The sequence below is a fragment of the Diceros bicornis genome, chromosome 6, assembly GCF_020826845.1.
Source record: "Diceros bicornis minor isolate mBicDic1 chromosome 6, mDicBic1.mat.cur, whole genome shotgun sequence".
Taxonomy (NCBI): Eukaryota; Metazoa; Chordata; class Mammalia; order Perissodactyla; family Rhinocerotidae; genus Diceros; species Diceros bicornis.
Genome location: NC_080745.1, coordinates 19,892,840 through 19,914,850, shown reverse-complemented (window position 1 = coordinate 19,914,850; position 22,011 = coordinate 19,892,840). Strand labels below are relative to the sequence as shown.

General features: G+C 41.7%; 1 protein-coding gene across 3 annotated transcripts in view; it reads left to right on the top strand.

Annotated features, from left to right (window-relative positions):
* The first annotated feature begins 2,924 nt into the window (after nucleotides 1–2,924).
* MTR (5-methyltetrahydrofolate-homocysteine methyltransferase) overlaps nucleotides 2,925–22,011 on the top strand; it is a 101,505-nt gene continuing 82,418 nt past the window's right edge. For 2 of the 3 annotated variants that reach the window (XM_058542957.1, XM_058542955.1), the window contains exons 1-6: nucleotides 2,925–3,011; nucleotides 8,650–8,864; nucleotides 13,120–13,209; nucleotides 15,500–15,569; nucleotides 17,355–17,447; nucleotides 19,608–19,714. In XM_058542957.1, coding sequence (XP_058398940.1) covers nucleotides 2,978–3,011; nucleotides 8,650–8,864; nucleotides 13,120–13,209; nucleotides 15,500–15,569; nucleotides 17,355–17,447; nucleotides 19,608–19,714 — 609 coding nt within the window. In that variant the 5' untranslated portion in view covers nucleotides 2,925–2,977. The remainder of the gene's footprint in view (nucleotides 3,012–8,649; nucleotides 8,865–13,119; nucleotides 13,210–15,499; nucleotides 15,570–17,354; nucleotides 17,448–19,607; nucleotides 19,715–22,011) is intronic. The other variant, XM_058542956.1, reaches the window with a different exon arrangement.

Sequence of the window (22,011 nt, the reverse complement as noted above, 5' to 3'; positions counted from 1 at the left end):
ATTCTCAGAACCCTTGACAAGCAGGGCACAAAAGCAATCTAATGGGTTTGACACAGAATCAAGCCCACAGAATAATATATAAATCTGGAATGCTGGTTTACTGCTTGGCATACAGGGAAAGTTGGATAATTAGGTTCACCAATCAGTGTTTTCTTCTGTGAAGACAAATCCACAGGGAAAGAAGCCCAAAACAACCAAGGGGTTGTGTGGAGCCTTACCTCCACACAAAGGGTTTGTGTTGGATGAGCTTAATGAGAGTGAGGGTGAGGGTGAGGGTGGGGGATGGGCTAGCAGACTATCACCAAAATAAGATAGTAGGTTCTCTTCTACAAAGATAGAGAAATGAGGCTTTGCCTCAGTGGTCCCACTCCATCCACAGATGTATTTGTATTAGTTTCCTAAGGCTGCTGTAACAAACTACCACGAAATAGGTGGTCTAAAACAACAGAGATGTATTATTGCACAGTTCTGGAAACTAGAAGTCCAAACTAAGGTGTTGGCAGGGCTGCGTTCCCTCTGAAACCTACAGGGGAGAATCCTTCCTTGTCTCTTCTAGCTCCTTATGTTTGCTGGCAATCCTTGGCGTTCCTTGGTTTGTAGATGAATCACACCAATCTCTGCCTTCGCTGTCACATGGCTGTTTTCTTCTTGTGTGTCTCTCTCCTTTTCTTATAAGGACACCAGTCATATTGGACTAAGGGTCCACTCTACTCTTGTATGACCTCATCTCAACTAATTACATCTGTGACAACCCTACTTCCAAATAAGTTCACATTCTGAAGTACTGGGGTTTAGGACTTCAACATATCTTTTTTGGGGGACACAATTCAACCTATAACAGTTTTCTTGGAACTTGTTCTTCAAGTTGTGTGAGTTTTTGTACTAGGAATTCACTGCCCCTTTAGGCACTATGTATTCCTTTAATTTTATTTGTTACCCTTTTATGACTAAGAAAATACTGGATTTGGCAGTTTTAGCTGAGAAAGTAAACTTCTGATGACTTGCTAAAATCAGAGACTGATACAAATTCCTGGAATTTCTGCTAGGATAGGGGCTGGCAAATGACCAGGTGGCTGAAAGATTATTTTTTAAGAGACACATCAACAAACTTTGTGAGATAGGTGATAACTTAAAAACTAGCTCTTACAGGGGCCAGCCTGGTGGCGTAGTGGTTAAGTTCACACACTCTGCTTCGGCGGCCCGAGGTTCAGGGGTTCGGATCCCAGGAGCGGACCTATGCACCACAGCCCCTCAAGCCATGCTGTGGCAACATCTCACATACAAAAAATAGAGGAAGATTGGCACAGATGTTAGTTCAGCGACCTTCCTGAAGCAAAAAAGAGGAAGATTGGCAACAGATGTTAGCTCAGGGCCAATCTTCCTCACCAAAAAACAAAAACAAAAACAAAAACACACACAAAAAAACTCTAGCCCTTACAATCTTAACAAGATCTTCAGCTATTCAGGGCCATCTCATCCCTGCTACCTTCTTTGCTTCATTCTCTCCCCACTCACTCCATTTTCCCCTCTCCAAATATGACCATCTTTGGTAGGGATGCTATACAATTATAACTATCTAGATTTTAAAAATTGAGGTATAATTAAACACAGGAAAATGAGAATGGCATGCAAATTTGTGCTTTTTTTTTTTAAAGCTTAGTAAATTTCATAATTTGGTCTTCATTTTATTTTTCTAGATTCATTTGTTTTTCCTCTCATCTACCACGCTCAGCCTTACAGAGCTGTTCTTTATGTTCATTCTCTCAAGAGCTGTGTTCTACCCAGGGAGTTTCTCCCAAGGCCTTACTCTTCCTTCAAGACCCATCTTGTTCTTTGAAGCTTTACCCCCAACACCCTTGGAGTACTGCAGCTCTTTTGGCACACAGCATGTGGTTCCCCGCCCCCCCCCCCCCCCCCCCCCCCCCGGTTAATTATTAGTCTTAACTAGGATGTGAGTTCCCCTCCTAGACAGAGGTGGGGGTGTGACGTGGCTTGTCTATCTTTGCATTCCAAGTGCGTAACCCAATGCCTGACACACAGTAGGTGCTCAATAAATGTTTACTGTCAATAAGTGACAATTAACGTGCACACGTGTACTTCAGAGTTCACAGTGTTCACACGATCTCATTTAATCCCTATTACAACCTTATAAAATAGTAATTACTACCACGGTATCATTTCCTGTTTTATACAGTTTAGAGTGGACACTAAGAGGTTAAGCATCTTGCCCAGCGTCAGTCAATAGCAAAATGTGCATAGAACCTGCTCTTCTGACTCGTATTTCAGGCTCTTGACACCACACAAGCTGAGGCCAGCGCCAACTTCGCACCACGACTTACACTTCAAGAGGCCATTCGAACAGCACTTAACGGATCCTAGGCGTAGAGATACGCAAAGCCTCCCCGGGAAACCTGGGACCCTGGACTACGTCTCCCAGAGAGCCCTGGGGCGAAATCTCAGGTGATTGGTTGAGATCGATCAGCCAATACAGCCGCGACGAGCTCGTACAGCCCAATCACAGGCCGGAAGGGGCGGGACCTCCCGCGCAGAGGCTAGATTGAGCGCAGAAACTAATAGCATTCTAAGTTGTCCCAAGACCCCAGGGGACTCAGAGCCCTACCTGGCGCCCTGGTAGCCACGTGGTCCTCTTCTTCGGGGCCACTTCCGCGCCCTCCCAGAGACCCGGGCTCTGGCCATGCGTGTCTGGCCGCCAGGCGTGCGCGGAGGACAGGCTGAGGGACCGGGAAGAAAGCACGTGCTTGAGCAGCTGTAGCGGCCACGGATCCGCTGTCATCGCGGGGCCGCGCCCTGTTCCCGAGCGAGGCCCCAGCGACCTGGGCCTCCGGGAGGGGCAAGTGGCCCTCGGCCTGTGTGGCAGGCTCGCCCGGCGCTGGCTGGCTTCGCTCTTGGCCGTGAGCTGTGGAGAGCGTGTCTTCCCCGCCGCGTTCCCGACCCGAGGAGGAGGAGACTCCGCAGCATGTCACCCGCGCTCCAAGAGCAGACGCCATCCGGTAACGCTACGTCCGGGTCTCCGCGGTTCCGTTGTTTGTTGACTCGTGCTGTGGCCTCCTAATCCCTCGGGTGATTCTCCTCCGGGCCTGCAGACGCCCGGCCGGGTTTACCCGGGCGGCACCGCAGAACATGTGGAGTAGCCCTGAGGTCCCACGTTTTTTGGCTGCGTTCCTTCCCCACCTACACCCTTTCCTTCCCAGGCAACAGACCTTCAAAATCCGCAAAGCACCCCCGCCCCCGTGCGCCCGAAACACACTCTTCAAGTCGAAGTAACTGAATTTTGTAGTTTGGTGGAGCATACTCCAACAGGGCCGTATGGAAGTTTTGCATGATATAACGTTGTTGTTCAATAAATATTGAGCACCTGCTCTGCTCAGCCAAAGAAAGTTCAAGTCCTGAGAGAGGAATAAGGAAACCTAGAGAACTATTTAAAACTACGTTGAACTTTTATTTTCCACTTCAGGGTTAGAACAGTTCTACAAACTCCAGTGTACATAGAATCATTGTGTTAACATAGATTAGCAGGTACTCAGTAGGCTGAGAGGTGGAGTGGGAATCTCAAGTGATTTTGATGTTGGTGGATTTTCATTGGAAAAAAAACGAGTTTAGCACAAGAACTGAATATAATTTTAGCTTTATAATGAGCTCTAGGTTTCTAAGGTCAACCCAGGTTATAATTTATGGACAAATACACTCATAAAAACATGTGAGGTGTGAGGTAGGAAGTGGAGAAACGAGAATGAGTAATAAGGATAGAACAGTAGCTATGCTGTAACAGAATGAGGATGTTCAGCTCAAGGAGGAGGGAGAATACTAAATTTATAACTCAGAAGGAAATTTTTCGGAGGTGAGCTAGTGACCCTCTTGATTCTAGGGTTCTGATAATTGGGACTGTTAGAAATGTTCATGAAACTACTGGAACTGTGACTGAAACATTTTCACTGTTGCTATAAAATACGGCCTATCGGGGCCGGCCCGGTGGCGCAAGCGGTTGGGTGCGCGCGCTCCGCTGCGGCGGCCCGGGGTTCGCTGGTTCGGATCCCGGGCGCGCACCGACGCACTGCTTGGCAAGCCATGCTGTGGCGGCGTCCCATATAAAGTGGAGGAAGATGGGCACAGATGTTGGCCCAGGGCCGTCTTCCTCAGCAAAAAAAGAGGAGGATTGGCAGATGTTAGCACAGGGCTGATCTCCTCACAAAAAAAAAAAAAAAAAAAAAAAAAATACGGCCTATCTCTCTCCTAGGGGTATCATATAGTTATTTGAATAATATCTCTTACTCGAGACTTTTGGCCATTTCACTCACGTCTCTCTGATAGCTAATGAGTTTGAGCATCTCTTCATATACTTGTTGATTATTCAGTTTTCCCCTCCGTCAACTAGCCTATTCGTATCTTTTGCCCATTTTTCTATTTGATTTTTTGATTAATTTGTAGGAATTCTTTGTCCATTATAGATGTTAGTCCCTTTCAATTTTAGACATTGCAAAATCTTCCTCCATTCCATAATCTTTCATAACTTTTGTCTATGGTGACTTTCATTTAACAAATCCTTAGATTTTGTGTGATCACATTCATCTTTGTTTTTTTTTATTTAACGTTATAGGTTGGACTTTTTGAGTCTTAAGAAGACTCTCTGTTCTAAGTAATAAAGACATTCTATATTTTATAAAAATTTTCCTTATTTTATGATATGGTTTTGTAGTATATCATGATATTTGGTGGGCCAAGTTTCCTCTTTCTACTTTTTCAAAGTTAATTTAGTGGACTTTTAGTCTTCCACATAAGTTATAGAATGTTTGTCAAGTTTCTCATAAAAAATAAGATGTTGTGTTTAGAGTTTTAAAAAAACTTTTGATCTCTTGTGTGTATGATGACTCTTAACAAGATCTCAGAATGTGTATGTGTAGGAGTGGGGTTGTTTTATGATAAACAGTTAACTGTCTTAAAGACTGGTAACAGTTTATGTTTCTGGATTGAAAAATGGATACAGTAGAGGCCCCATGGAAAAATGCTTAAACCTTTTGTGAAAATGAGAGGAAGAGCAGAGGCATACTCCATTGTCAGATTTATAGTGAGTAGAGAAATGCCAAACCAATACTGATGAGGTAGACCATGGTGGGAGAAGGTATGGCATTTCTTATGTTGTTATGTTAATTTCTCCTTTCTTCTTCCTCTCCCCATTAAACATGTGTGTACTTGCTCACTGGAGGAGATAGGACAGAGACAAGTAAATAATATGATATTGATTGACCATTCTGCTGATGCCAAAGGACATATTTCATTGTTTGTGGAAAAGATTGTATTTTTTTCTAGAAGGTTTGAATACTTTTTAAAATTAAATTTCGAATGCATGACCTACTACCCCGACGTCCACACCCTGTGCTCCCACCTGTCTGGTGATTTGGGCACCCACTTAAGCTCACATGATCTCATTTCAGGGTAGATTGCAGTTACATCCTTTTAAGAGGAAAGGAATTCAGTTGGGCATATAGGTTAAAGTTTTTAATCTTCTCTCTTCCCATTCCCCGTTTGAAACTATCTCCATTTAATTATTTTCACTGAGTGTTGTCTTCTTTGCCAGACTGATGTTCATTTCCAAACCTGCAAACATGCCCTCCCTGCCTCCTGCCCCAACATGAACAGGGATGAGAGCTGCAGGCTTATGTGATGTTTTTTCATGGCCCACTGGACTTTGTAGTATATAGAACACAAACTTTAGAGTTTCAGTCTTACCTCCACTTCTTATTAGCTATGTGATAATAGGGACATAATAGGAATAGTTAATATTTGTGGGGTGTTTATGTTAGTCAAACACATATGTCTCATTTCATGACTTGTGTGATTTGAGAGGCCCAGCTCTTAACATCTGAAATATGCCTTCAAACACTTCGTCTCATTTTATTATCACAGTTCCTCTGATAAAAGCAGGACCGATATTTTCCCGTTTTGCAGAAAACAGGAAGTTTTGTCCAAAACCCTGTAGCAACTTATGAAAGCTGGGACTAAAACCCGGATTTCTTGTCTTTTCTTATCCTATCACCATTAGCTTATTCATTTCAGATTCTGCGGGCTTCCTAGCTGATAGGACAGTCACATCATGGGGTGTCCAAATTAATGCCACGTCTTAATTTGCTTTGTTGACTTTAGCTTAAAATAACTCGACCACTGCCTGACGCCTACCATGTTTCTGTTACGCATGTCTCATTAAGCCCTACCTTTTCTCCACATTTCCCAAGTGATTTTTTTGCCTCTGGTACTTGAAGTACTACTGGTCAGATCATTAGATTTTGACTTTGTTCATTTTGCAGGGAGTGTTTCTCTCACCGGCGAGCTCAATAAACAGATTTAGCCAGTGAGTTGGCTTTGGAAAGGAATAGTACACCCTGAAAGAAACAGAATGCCCTTTGGGAAAGAAACTAGATATTGGCAAATTTGCCTTGCAGGTTACTAAAGCAACCTTCCTGAAGCCTACTTGGAATAATTCAGTCAAAATAACTCTGTAGCCACCATTTAGCCCCTGTTCCTGTATTGTGTACTTCAGAGTGTGGACAGTAAGACAAGGCAGGGTTGTAAATTTGCACCCACTGCCAGCTTACAAATATTCGTAGATTACTGGTTTGGGCTTTAAATGACCCCCTCTTCTTTCTCCTCTTCCCTCACTTTTTTGCCATCTCAGTTAAGGCGATATTTCTTGAATATTGCACACTTAGGTGCCAGGTACTGTCCTTAGCGCTGCTACGGATAGAGGTGAGTTGGTCTAGACACAGTCTTTTCTTCCAAGGAGCTCAGCTGGCTTAGAGCCAGTCCCATTTGACTTGAGCTTTGCTCCCCTCTCAGGGAGCGCAGAAGCCTGTTGACAAGACAGGCTGGTGTCATTGTGATTTGTTTTGAGTAACTTGTGTTGACTTTGGTGAGCAGTATGGAATTTGTGAAGGTTTTGAGCAGGGGAAGCAACTGGTTTAAAATCGTTCTTCAGGAAGATTAATCTGAGAGTGGTGCATAGGATGGATTGGAACACAGGGTGACCAGGTACAGTGGTGAGGTGGTGATCTCTTCTTTTGTAGGACATTTGATTGTTTACAAAACATCCTCACACCTATGATATCATTTAACTCATAAAACAACTCTGGAGGTAGATAGAACAGGTATTGTTATTCTTAGTTTTTATGGATGCAAACTGAAGCTCAGAGAGGATTTGTGATGTCTGGGATGTGTAGTGAGGGCTTGAAGAAAGGATTGGCACTGAGGATGGAAGGTGGGACTAGTGTGCATGGCATTTTGGAGGCCAAATCTGTAGGCCTTGAGATCTGAGTAGATATTGTTTATCAGGGAGAATAAAGAGTCAGACAATACTGTGGTTTTTCTGGTCAGACTTCTGGGAAGGGTGATGCCAGAGCCAGAAATAGGCAGATCAGATGGGGAGTGTAGCAAGTTGTTTGGTTTTGAATATTGGGTTGAAGGGCAGGTGTGTATTCTAGGTGGCAGTATCAGGTGGATGGTTTGAAATCTGGGTCTAAGATTGGAGCCAAGTGTTTTTGATAATTAGAAGGTCATTGGTGACTTTAGAAAACAATTTCAGTGGAGTGGTGAAGGAGGAAGCCGCATCAGGAAGCTAAGTTGAGGTATAACTGCTGGAGGTGGGAAGGGGTATCTGGGAGGAGCGATGGGAGGTGTTGGGATAGTGGTGATCGTGTGCTCTTCCTCAGGTGCAGAGAGAAGGAAAATAGAGTGAGCCAAGCTGCAAGAAGTTTGTTAGGTGAAGGGGGGTGATTTTGAGGAGCGTCCAACAGAAGACTTCTTTGTACAGGATTAGGTAAAATCACCTGTAGAGTAAAAAGGATGAGAAGGATTTGGTGCTAAAAGAGAGCAGAGGTTTGGGACAGCGCATGTGGGAAGTGTTGAGGGTAACCACGAAAAGGTGAACCAAAGAAGAGGCCCAATATTAGGAATTTTCATTGATTCTAATCAGCCTAGTTTGTGGTTTTCTAGTAGTTCTTGAAAACCAAAAAATAAGATTGGAAGGAGTAGGCATTGGGGGCTTTTCAGGGCCGGGAATTAGAAGTCAAGGATATGAGGAGAGTTGAGACGTTCTAGGATATCAGCCAGTTATTTCGTAGATGGAGCAGAGATGAGTAAAACCCTGTGTGTGGGCTATTATTAGTTCTGGCGATAGGTGGGAGAGACTGTCAAAGTTAACGGTTTAAGTGGCGGTTTGGAATTATTGATGGTTTTCAATTATCCATGCTAAATCTCCCTACTGAGGGAGCATGTGCACAAAATTAACAAAGAGAGCCCTGAAGACTCTCTGCAGCCTGTCCTACCCTTGGATCACTTGGCTCCTTGCTGCCTGTTTTCCTTCATCTCTGAAACGGGAATAACTACAGCCTACTTTAACCTTGGTTTGGTGCTTCATCAGTGATTTTGTGCCGTGTACGATCTTTTATTGCATTAGGCATTGTTGTAACTTAATGAAAACATTTTTGGGCAGCATTTTTCTGATGTTGTAGAGTTATGAGTATGTCTTTTATGAGCCCCATTTACTCCTTATTGTGAATTGTTCTAAATTACTCTAAACTTCCTCTCCACCCCTCTTTTTCTGCTTCGTTTTTTAAAGTCAAGTTTTTACTTTCTTTGAAGCAGGTATGAAGAAAACCCTGCAGGATGAGATTGAAGCCATTCTGCGGGAGAGGATTATGGTGCTAGATGGAGGGATGGGGACGATGATCCAGCGGCATAAGCTAAGTGAAGAAGACTTTCGAGGTCAAGAATTTAAAGATCATGCCAGGCCACTGAAAGGCAACAATGACATTTTAAGTATAACTAAACCCAATGTCATTTACCAAATCCATAAGGTAAAGTATCCCCAGGTTCTTATATTTTCATTCTGTCTTTCTGTAAACCATTTTGTACACTGAGGGCAGACCACTGTGCTGAGTGCTCTAGAGGATACTGAAGAAGGAGTGGTTTGTTCAGAAAGCAGGTGGTGGACACCAAATAAAAGTCATGCACTGTGTTGAGCACTCAGGATAAGGAGGTGAGGAAGGTAGGTTTTCTGCCTTTGAGGCATTTATACTCGAGTAAAAGACCGTAAAATCATGGACACATTAGGGTTTTCACATACACATTGTTATTTAAGTCACCACAATGGCCCTGATGAAGTAAAACTGAAAGGGAGTTGTTATTCTCATTTTGTAGGTTTGGAAAATGAGGATCACAGAGGTTAAATAACTTGCCTGATGCTATAGAGGTGTATTGACTGGAAATCCTGTGTTCTTGCATTGCATTTTTCTGTCTCCACTAGAAATGGCTAGCCAACATCAAGAGATCAGAAGCAAGTCACTGAGTAGTGCAAGACTTTAAAATTTAAAAATAAACATAGAACTGGGGCCGGCCCAGTGGCACAGCAGTTAAGTACGCGTGCTCCGCTGTGGTGGCCTGGGGTTCGCAGGTTCGGATTCCGGGCAGGCACCTACGCACTGCTTGTCAGGCCATGCTGTGGCGGCGTCCCATATAAAGTAGAGGAAGGTGGGCACGGATGTCAGCCCAGGGCCAGTCTTCCTCAGGAAAAAGAGGAGGATTGGCATCGGATGTTAGCTCAGGGCTAATCTTCCTCACAAAATAAATAAATAAAGAAAAAAATAAACAAATTGTTTTCTAGGTTATCATAGGAATGTCACAGAATTATGAATAGAAGAGATAATAAGGTGATTTAATCTGTTTTCTTGGTCTAGATTCAATTAGAAGGACAAAGCATAGTTACCAGTAAGTGAGAAAGTTTTATCTTCTGGAGAAGGGCATTGTTATAGGTGTTTCAGACTCTTCTTAAGGAAAAGAAAAATCACCTAAAGAAATTACTCAGTGATTAATTAATTGAGTGTGGAAGCGATCATTCTATTGGGTGGTCAAGACTGTTCTAGGTAAGATGCAGAATAGTTTTCATTTGAAGAAAAACTAAGAATGCCTTTCATTTGGTCATAATGGGAATTGTAGGTACTAGAAGATTTAAAATTGGTCCTTAAACAGGTTTGGTTCTGCAGGAAGAATGTTAACTAAGTTTTTCTGCTAGGCCTTGAGAACATGTAGTCAAATCCCGTTATAAAATCCCAGTGTATTGTAGATTGGGAAGGTCATCATGGGTATGAATTGCTTGGTATGGTTAATGGTTACAAATATCAGTTCTTATAATACAATTGATGAAATCATACGAAATACCATGCTATATGGCTTTGTCATTATTGTTCATGTGGATTATCACTAGAGTATAAGCTTCCTGAGGGCAGGAATTTATGCCTGTTTTTCACTATGAATACCCAATGCCTAGAACAGTATCTTGCACACTAAGAACTCAGTAACTATCACTAAAGGAGTGAATCCTTGTTCTATGCATTAGATAGGCATCCAGATAGAACAACAAGGTTCCCGTGAAGCAAAAATGGCTGTAAATACCATAAGGTATACCTGGCCATCCCATTCCTAGGGGAATATTTACTAGCTGGAGTACGTTGAATGTAGAGACCATGTCGTGTTCATGGACAAAGAAGGGAAAGAGACTGGTTATTTTCACACTTAGTTATTTCTAGTGGAGTTAGTGACTGTAGGTCAGATCCCCTGATGTTTAATTTTAATGGAACGTCCAAGTTATATTTGTAGTGAAAGTGCCTGGACAATAAGCTTTTCCGATTGTAATCCAAGTGCCTGACGTTAAGCTTGTAATTGGGGAGGCATCCATTTCAAAGACATCCATCTCGAATCAACATATCGCCAGTTCTGTGACACAGCTACCAGGTGAACAAGTGAAGAAGGAACCAGGCTGCTGCCTCCCATGAACTTCCCCTTTCAGAAAGCCCTGGGTAACCTAGATAACTGACTGACTGCTTGAGTGACCCTGCTTTTACCTTCTCGCACCCTGATTCCTGCTTTTATGTTTTAAATTTGCCAATAAAGGGTGAACCCTGGGAACCCTAGGCACGCCACCCTTGATCCCCATAAAGGCAGATCCCCATGTTCACACTCGTGCACTCGCCTTCCCCTACCCCCACCTGCCTTGCTGTGTGGCCCCAGGGGCCCCATGTCTGTATGCTCCAGGATTTGTGAGTAATAAAACTTGTTTTTTCAAAAGTTCCCTGATAGTTGTTGCTGAGGTGTGTCTTGCAATCATAAGAAACACAAGGGCCAGTCTAGCCACAGTGCTGGCTTCAGTGGGGCTCCCACAAGTAGTATAGGCCTACGTGAGTGCCTCAGGCATTTCTAGCTGAGATCCTCATTATCGATGGGCTGAGACCCACAGGAAACAATATTTAAAACATCTGTTAGCCTGTAGAAATGCTGTCATTAATGCCCTCCTTTAATTTTGTCAGCTTTCTCCATGAGAAAACTGAGGAGCAGAGAAATTAAGTAGCTTGCTCCAGATGAGGCATTTTTTAAATTGGTGAGAATACGATTAGACTCCAAGGGCGTCATATCCGGAGCCCATGAATGGGATAATGAGCCAGGAAAGAAGGTGGAGAGAGACAGTGCAGAGCTAGAAGAAACACCTTTTAAACTTTATATTATGGAGATTTTCAAATCTATACAAAATTGGGGGAAAAAATAACTGGAATTTAGAAATATTTTTCCACAACCATAAAGACAGTATGTGTTCATTGTTAAAAAAAAAAACAAACAAAAAACCAGGTCTTGCTAGATAATATAGAAAAGCTTAGAGAAAATAAAAACTGCTTATAATATCAATACCAAGACATAACTGCCATTCACACATTTTAATTTATATTTCCGTCTAGTTTTCTATACTTGGATTTTAAAAATTAAATTGGGGTTATATTCATACAGTTTTATAATTTGCACTTTTTACTTATATACAATGAGCATTAAATATTCTGAAATATAGTTTTAATGACTTCATAATAATCTATTCTATGTATATATCATCAATTACTTAACTAATCTCTTTATTCTTAGGCATTAAAGTTATTTTCAATTTTTCTTGCTTTTTTGGTAAAATCAAATTTTAATTAATCTATTCTTATAAAACAAAGCCTATGGATAAGAATAGATTCCCTTTTGACCACTACTCCAAATTTCTATTTTTTTCCCCAGAGATAACCACTTATATTAGTTGGTGTATATCTTTCCAGATCATTTTGTTATGCATTTATATATATGTATACATGTGTATACATATGTATATGTACAAATATATCTGTAGAAAACTCATATTACTGTTTGTGTGTATGTATGTCTTAATGGTGTCATGCTTTACATATCAGTCAATTTTGTTTTTCTACTCAACATACTTTTGGAGATCTTTCCATGTCTTTATATGTAGATGTACACAATATTTTTTAGCTGCCACATAGCATGTAATAAAATGGATATAGTTTATTTAGCTATTTCCCTATTGATGGATATTGAGGGTGTTTGAGACTTATTATAAATGTGTAAATCTTGGTTTTCATTTCCCAGCTTTTCTGCAAACAGTGTTCATCACTTAGGAGGGGTTGGGTTTACTCACTGTTGGAAAATCAAGGGGGTTCAGAGATTCCAGAGTGCTCATCAGATTGGGGTTGAGTTGGTCTCCAAAGAGTGAAAGGAGGAAGAAAGGTTTCAAACAGGGAGAACAGGAAGCTGGCCCCCAGCGTCCTCAAGATTCTAGTAAGGGTGTTGATCTGGTCCAGAGGGACTAGGAGATGTGGACGGGAACTATTGTGGTCAGAATTGAGATTTCAGAGAGAGTGCAGTTTTCAGTGGGGATCAGAAGCAGGGAGAAGGCAAGGGAACAGAACTAACGTTTGTTGAGTGCCATCCTGTGCCAGACACTTGGTGTGTTATCTGTATCGTCAGATAGCCACCCTGTGAAGAAGGCTTATAATACTTTCAAATGAGGGAACTGAAACTCAGAGAGTTGAAGGAACTTGACTCAATTCACACAACTTAGTGTGTGAACTTTGTCTGAATTCAATTCTATTTTCATCTCTAGCCTCTAGTGCGGTGCCTTACTTCACTTAGTAAGCGGTCAGAAGGTGTTTGGTGGTGATGATGAAATACATCTTTATTGTTGGGAGACAGGGATTCTAAAACTCAGTATTGACATACTCTCTCTTGTTTCAGGATTATTTGCTGGCTGGGGCAGATATCATTGAAACAAATACTTTTAGCAGCACTAGTATTGCCCAAGCTGACTATGGTCTTGAACATTTGGTAAGAATTCCATTTTTCTTCATCTCTAAGATGTTCTTGAGCATTTGCCACATTGTTAATTGCTAGTGAAAAAACACCCAGAAGCTGCAGAGTCAAGCTGATGCCTAGTTATCTATTGTTTGTGATCAGACAGGGAAAATGGTTTGAATCTGTACTGCTTATGAACACAGCAGCCCATTCATTTTCCAACTGGCTTCTTCTATGGGCAAGTAATAATCAAAAATGATACTTATTATGCAGTGTCTGTTGATAAAGGCATAATGATTGGCTGTGTACATAGTTTTGTGAGACCTTTTTAAGCATTGGGTGGCAGATTTGGTTTCCTTTTTTTTAAATTGTGGCAATATACATGTAACATAAAATTTACCATCCTAACCATTTTTAAGTGTATATTTCAGTGGCATTAAGTACATTCACATTGTTGTGCTACCATCATCACCATCTATCCACAGAATTCTTTTCATCTTACAAATCTGAAACTCTGTACCCATTAAACAAAACTCTCCCTTCTCCTCTACCAGCCCCTGGCAACCACCATTCTACTTTCTGTCACTATGAATTTGACTCCTTTAGGTACCTCATGTAAGTGGAATCATACAGTGTTTGTTCTTTTGTGACTGGCTTATTTCACTTAGCTTAAAGTCCTCATGGTTCACTCATGTTGTAGCATGTGTCAGAATTTCCGTACTTTTTAAGGCTGAATAATATTCTATTATATGTATATATCACAGTTTGTTTATCCATTCATCCATTAATGGACAGTTGGGTTTATTCCACCTTTTGGGTATTATAAACAATGCTGCTAAGAACATGGGTGTACAGATATCCATTCATATCCCTGCTTTCATTATCTTTGAGAGTATATACCCAGAAGTAGAATTGCTGTATCATATGGTAATTCTATGTTTAATTTTTTGAGAAATCACCATACTTTTTTCCACAGTGGCTTTTATAGTCCACAGAAATACAAAATTCCATTTTATATTTCTACTGACAGTGTACAGAGGTTCCAATTTTTCCACATCTTTTCCAACACTTCTTTTCTTCTGGTTTTTTTTGGATAGTAGTCATCCTGGTGGGCGTGGGGTGGCAGATTTGGTTTCTTTTTAATCAGCAGGATGCTTCCGTATTCAAATTTTGTAAATGTTATTGATGGAAATACATGGTAGATGCTGGGGATCCCATTTCTATGTGGGATTTTTCCAGAAACATACCTCTGTTTCCATGCAGGTAGTCCAGAGTGCTCCGACACTGATTTCTGCCATGATCTTGGGGCTTTGTGGGATTACATGCCTTTTGGCTTATGAAGGAAAATTGAATTTATGTTGCAGTTACTTTTGTGTTATTTTCGGGTAGGATTTGACAAACTTTTTCTGAAAAGGGCCAGATAGTAAATATTTTAGTCTTTCTTGGCTACATACAGTCTCAGTTGCAACTACTCAACTCTATCGTTATAGTGCAAAAGCAGCAAAAGACAATAAGTAAATGAATGGGCTTGACTGTATTCTAATAAAACTTTATTTGTAAAAACAGGCAGCAGGCTAGATTTGTCGTAGGAGCTGTAGTGTGCTAACCCCTATTTTAGGATGTTCTGATTTCTTAATGACTAGATATGAGGATCCAAGTCACATGGAATCTTAGAATTAGAAGGGATCTTGAAGATCACAAGTCCAGGACCTCCCAATCAGGTCTGTGGAAGGGCTTCAGGAGGTCCTCGAGCTTCCTTCAGTCATAGGCAGTACTTCATGTGTTTGTGTACTTGCTTTTTATTTGCTAGTGAGAGTGTTCATGGCCCTTTACCAGATTCTCAAGATGTTAATCATTAATCTACAGAAAGTTCAGAACCACTGATTTCAACTATGGTACAGTGAAGGAGATCAGGGCCTGAAGAAGTTGCTAAGGGAACTGCCCGGGCAGGCAGTAACAGAGCTGGTCCTAGAACTCAGGTCTCCTGTCTCTGAAGCCTGTACTTTTTTCGTTATTACTATACTTTTTTCTAATTCTCAGGATATTTAACTACACAGGTTATTCTCTGACATGCCAGATGTCCAGAGATTGCCCTTTTTCCCAGCTAGCTCATGGTTTAGGGGAAGAACCTAAAAGCAGTTCCCAAAGACTCTTGCCTTTCCTGCTGCCTTTAAGGCCTTCTTGGCTAAGATTTCATTCAGACCTCACATTAATTCCCTCTGTATTTCTTGCTGAGTAAAACTGGGTTTTGTAAGGTCATGAATTGCTCATTTATTGTGTGGAGGAAAAGAAGGACAAGCTAACATTGCGATTGATGTGTTAGGCCTACCAGATGAACAAGTGCTCTGCAGGAGTGGCCAGAAAAGCAGCTGAGGAGATCACTGTCCAGACAGGTAAGGAGCCTTTTCCTCCCCTTTTTACAGAGATAATTCCTTTGACATTCTCAGCTGTGATGTGCTGTCCTTATTGCTCTGTCTCCTTTCCTGACAGTTGGCTACTGGCAACACTGTAGACAGCATATTGTACTTGTTTGTAGGTGACTTCTCTGCAGTTTCATGATCAAGCATTCAATGTCTCTCTGAATTGACACCATCCCTGGGGGCCTTGGGCTCAGGGTTTATGCTCTGTTTACTCTGCTGGGGGTTATGTCCTAACGTTGTAGCTAGCACTGTGGCTTCCTTGTATATTTACAGCTAAAATAATTTTCTCTCCTTGGAAGCATACCATTAGGTTATTAAGGCAACAGCTGACTGTTTTGGTTATTTTGGTTTTCATTAAGGTATTTGATCTTATCCCTTTAAAGTTACCCTCATCCTTGTGATCAGCTTATCTGGGTAAAGAGATACTGTCTTTTGAGCATTTTCCACTTCATACCAGTAATGTCCTTGCAGGCTCTGTGTAGCGCACAGAAGAGTGTGGCATTAGGTTCAGTCTTGCTGGAACTTGAGAAGTGGCTCCTGAAATAACTAGCCTCCTGGCTGGCTGCCATCCTACTTGGGCACCAGCTGGTGGGGAGGCTTTGAGGGAGGGAAAGGAATAGAAGAAATATATGGGGCCCCTTAAGTTTGGAAATGTGAAGTTATTGCCGTCAGGAGAGATGTAAAGCAAAATTGTTAGGAAGTTAGACACAGCATACTAATGAAGACTGAAGTAATTTATAGGAACTCGGTTTCTGAGAGATAAAGTTTAAATCCATGGAAATGCATAGACTATTACCCCAACAGAGTTGCAGGTCATAGGATATATTAAACCAGCTAAAGCAGAGAAAGATAAGAACATTTTTCTTAAGCTGATATTATTGTTCAGCTTTGGGGAAGATAAAGAATATGTGGGCCTGTAAACTGTTCAAAGGCTGGGTTATCAACTAGTCAGTAGTCTTCTTCAGTTAAGTTGTGGAGCATAACCCAAGTTATTGAGTGGTTAAAATCACCAAAGGTAATGGGCACTATGACCCCTGGCTTCTGTTGTGATATGTAAATGAACACAATGTCTTTTTAGAAGCACCTAGACTCTAGCCTAGAGGAAAGGTAATTCAAGAATTATTAAGAGTTATTAACTAATATTTGGTCTGCTTCATACTTTAATTTCAGGCTTTATAATTGGTAATCCTGATCTGATATTTTCCCCCAGTAAAGGGCCTACGGTGCAATACCAGGGAGCGGTTCAAGTTGACTGCTACTAAGAGGAGCTGTTGCAGAACCTGTGTTATGTTCAGCATCTTCAGGGTTTCTTAAGAATAAAGAGAGAGAGAATTTGCCCAAACATAGCTTTGGTGATAGAAAAGGACTACTTACTGAAACGCTTTGAAGCCAGACACGTGAGAACTCAGAGAGTGTTTTGGATTGGCTTGGCAACAGTATGTGCACATCCCCTAAGTTTCGTAATTTCCCCAGTGGGATCTGGGACAGCCCCCATAACCAAACATACTTACAGTAAAATCTATGAATCCTGCCACTAAATGGGATCAAGACTATAAATAGCCTCTTGTTAGTTCAGGAGAGGTCAAGTTTTGTTGAATGAATTGAGAAAGAAATTTGGTCTTTGTTGCTTTTTGGATTTTAGAGTTGTGGACAAATGATTGTAGATCTGTGTTCTGGGGAAAATCTTATAGCCCATTGATTTTCAACAAAAAGGTCAAGCTATTTAGAGGTTTCATGCTTGTTTTTCTTTTCCCAAAGGAATTAAGAGGTTTGTGGCGGGAGCTCTGGGTCCAACTAATAAGACACTCTCTGTGTCCCCGTCTGTGGAAAAACCAGATTATAGGAACATCAGTGAGTATTTTTTTTTTTTAATTTTATTTATTTTTTTCCCCCAAAGCCCCAGTAGATAGTTGTATGTCATAGATGCACATCCTTCTAGTTGCTGTACGTGGGACGCGGCCTCGGCATGGCCGGAGAAGCGGTGCGTTGGTGCGCGCCCGGGGATCTGAACCCGGGCCGCCAGCAGCGGAGCGCGCGCACTTAACCGCTAAGCCACGGGGCCGGCCCTCAGTGAGTATTTATCATGTGTAATCATTGAGCTTGGGCAAGTACTTCTGTGTTTCTGTAATCTGTAAGTCTGCAAAATGGGACCAATAACTGCATCTACCTCAGGGTTACTCTGACTTGATCCACATGAAGGGCTTACGATAAACACCTAAATAAAAAGTTAGCTGTTATTATTATTTTTGAGCTTGCTTTAAAATGTACATGGTGTTGTGTTAGTGCTTCTTTATCAGCTATAGAAATAAAATCAATCAAAATTAAGCTTTAAACTGAGAAGTTGAGAAAATATGGATACCAGGCCTTGCTCTATTATGGAATAACCCACTAGACCACCATTTTACTTATCAGAAAGCAGTCCAAACTATGTAAACATACTAGCATTATAAACACTATAAACCAGCATATATAAACATACTTGCATTGAGATTTTATGAAAAATCTAGAAATCTAGGTCAATTTCTCAAGCATCAAGACTACAAAAAGCAAAAAGAATTAAATTATCAGAGCTGAATAGTAATGATACTATGTATGGAAGTGAATTTTGTGTAGATGACAAGTTCTGGCAAGTACCGTTTGTAGGTTTTGGTCCGAACTTTCCATGTAGTGACCAGGCTCTTTCACCAAGGGTTGCTTCTACTGCGCTTATGTGTGGTTGGTGCTCTCTTTGGTCTGGGCCTGACAATGAGGAGCTGAGGAAGACCAGCTCTGAGCTAACACCTATTGCCAATCCTCCTCCTTCCCCCCCCCCCCAAAAGCCCCAGTAGATAGTTGTATGTCATAGTTGTACATCCTTCTAGTTGCTGTATGTGGGATGCGGCCTTAGCATGGTCAGAGAAGCAGGTGCGTCGGTGTGCGCCCGGGATGCGAACTCGGGCCGCCAGCAGCGGAGCGCATGCACTTAACTGCTAAGCCACGGGGCCAGCCCTTAACTTTTCCTTTCTCTTGTGCTGTATAAGATGAAGTATACTTACACAGCAAGCATAAACATGCTGTTTAGGCTTCTTTATTGAACATCTGAGCATTTTTTCTTTTTTGGTAGGGAGGTAAAGTGGGGAGAAGAATGACTCTCAGATGGAAATAGACAACTCAAGACATTTCTAACAAAAATTTTGCCCAGGAGTGATCGAACACTTGTTTGAGACTGAATTTGCCCGTCAGGCAGGTTCCCTCACTGACAGTATTGGTGTCAGAGGGCAAGAGCAAAATCCACAGGACTGTAGCCTTTTACCACAGAGAGTGTGAGAGAATGTGACTCAACCTGTTGTGTATCCAAATCAGTGTGACATGTTTCTCTAGTTATTCCTCACACTCATCCCTTGATTGATTAAAACCATCCCTGGAGGGGGCTGGGCCCGGTGGTGTTCAAGCGCTCCGCTTCAGTGGCCCATGGTTCGCAGGTTCTAATCCTGGGCACCAACCGACACACTGCTTGTCAAGCCATGCTGTGGTGGCGTCCCATATAAAGTAGAGGAAGATGGGCACAGATGTTAGCCCAGGGCCAATCTTCCTCAGCAAAAAGAGGAGGATTGGCAACAGATGTTAGCTCAGGGCTAATCTTCCTCACAAAAAAAAAACAAAACAACAAAAAAAAAACCCCCAAAACTACTGTCCTTGGAAAGAAGGATCTATTTTAAAGATGTTGAAGGTAAGATACAGCGCCCAAGACATCATACCCCTTCCTACTCGCTCACTCATTCTTGGCTCATCCATGGGAAGTGGAGGCTGTGTGGTAATTGTTTAGGAGCAGCTGTGTTCAATTTACTGGGTTAGCTTCTGTCACTGCCGTATTTCTTTATGCGATTTCTTATGAAAGGTGGTGTTGACCTTACATTATGCATTATAAACCAGCAGTAGTCAGTTCCCAGGTGCCAGGCCTGAGCTCAGCCTGTCCTGGCCGATCAGAGGATATTGATGACTGATGTCTTGGGTGTGATTTATTTTTTGCAGCGTTTGATGAGCTTGTTGAAGCGTACAAAGAGCAGGCCGAAGGGCTTCTCGATGGTGGGGTTGATATCTTACTCGTTGAAACTATTTTTGATACTGCCAATGCCAAGGTGAGTTAAGGGAGAAAAAACAAACAGGGCTGGGCGGGGGCTGTGGTGAATGCCCTAATGTAGTGAGAAGGCAATAATAGCCATTATGAAAGTTAAATAAAATTCCTCAATTTTATTCTTGAATATTTTTAACTGAGGTCTGTAGAATGAGGGAAAACTTTAAAAGGTTATTTTTTAACTTCTTAAAAACGAAGTTTTTTTAATTATACAAGTATATATTTTCATATTTAGGTACTATATGTGCATATATGCGTAGGTAATAAATACATATGTGGTTCTAAAGTTAAAAGATACATAAATGTATGGAGTGAAAAGTAAATGTCCTTCCATCTCCAGTCTCTGGGTATCCAGCTCTCTTCCAGCTACTGTTACCGGTGTGGGGTTCCTGACAGAGATTCTGTGCAGATATAAGCACGCGTAAGCATACGTGTAAGATACTACATACGTGTACCAAGTGAGAAGTAAATATCCTTATACATATGTTTTTGCACAGTATTTCCAGAGGATACATTTCTACAAGTGAAATTGCTAGGTCAAAGGTATGTGCATTGTCGATTTTGATCTTTAGTGTCGACTTAACCTCCTTTGAGATAGTATTCAGTTGTACTCCAGTCAGCAAGCAGTGCACAGTAGTGCTGATTTCACCACACCCTAACAACATGTATTGTTAAACTTTTTGATCTTTTCCAAGCTGATAGTTTAAAAATGTTACCTCATTGTAGTGTTTTTGTGTGTGTGTGTGTGTGTGTGTGTGTGTGTGTGTGTGTGTAGGAGATCAGCCCTGTGCTAACATCTGCCAATCCTCCTCTTTTTTTTTGGCTGAGGAAGACTGGCCCTGTGCTAACATCCGTGTCCATCTTCTTCCACTTTATATGGGACGCTGCCACAGCACGGCTTGCCAAGTGGTGTGCACTCCAGATCCGAACCAGTGAACCCTGGGCCGCCACAGTGGAGCGTGCGCACTTAACCACTTGCGCCACTGGGCCAGCCCCACCTCATTGTAGTTTTAATTAGTATTTTTCTGACTATAAATGAAATTGAGTGTCTTTTTTAGTTTTACAAACATTTATATTTTCTCTTTTGTGATTTGTGTCTTGTGCCTTTTTCCTACTGGATTTTTGGCTTTTTTTATTGAGTCTTTTACTAAGGAAACCAGACCGTTGTCAGGGATGTGTAGCAAATATTGTCCTCCAGTTTGTTGTTTGACTTTTTTTTTTTTTTTTTTTTTTTTTGTGAGGAGATCAGCCCTGAGCTAACATCCGCCAATCCTCCTCTTTTTTTGCTGAGGAAGACGGCCCTGAGCTAACATCGGTGCCTATCTTCCTCCACTTTATATGGGATGCCGCCACAGCATGGCTTACCAAGCAGTGCGTCGGTGCGCGCCCGGGATCCGAACCAGCGAACCCCGGGCCGCCGCAGCGGAGCGCGCGCACTTAACCGCTTGCGCCACCGGGCCGGCCCCTGTTGTTTGACTTTTGACTTTATATGTAGTGGTGTTGGTGCTATTGTTGCGATGTTTTTTGTTTATTTATTTATTTATTTATTTGGTGAGGAAGATCAGCTCTGAGCTAACATCCATGCTAATCCTCCTCTTTTTGCTGAGGAAGACCAGCTCTGAGCTAACATCTATTGCCAATCCTCCTCCTTTTTTTTTTTTTTCCCCCAAAGCCCCAGTAGATAGTTGTATGTCATAGTTGCACATCCTTCTAGTTGCTGTGTGTGGGATGCGGCCTCAGTATGGCTGGACAAGCGGTGCGTCGATGCGCGCCCGGGATCCGAACCCGGGCTGCCAGCAGCAGAGCGCGCGCACTTAACCGCTAAGCCATGGGGCCGGCCCTGTTTTAGTTTTCTAATGGTGCAGGAGAATTTTTATTTTGTATGGTTGAATTTACAGTTTCTGTTTTTTGGGGAGGAAGGGAATTATATTTACAAGGGCACTCCCCTTTCCAAGATAATGAGAAAAGATAGTCTCTTTTTTCCCCTAGTACTTTACAGTTTCGTCAGACCTTTAATTTTTTAAATGTTGTGGAAATAACACCACAAAATCAGAATTTTTGGAACATTTTTAAAAATTTACTAAAATACTTGCAAACACAAAGAATGAGGGCACTGACTACCAGCCAGAAGCTGGATGACTAGCTGTCTCATTCTTAATACATCACTCTTGTGGTTCTCTTATATACTTGTTCAGAAATTTTGTGAATCTTCAGTAAACAAATTATAATTTGAAAAACAACTCAGGTATACATTTTGAAAATAAGAGCAATAACAAACATAATAAGGAATATATCTGAAAT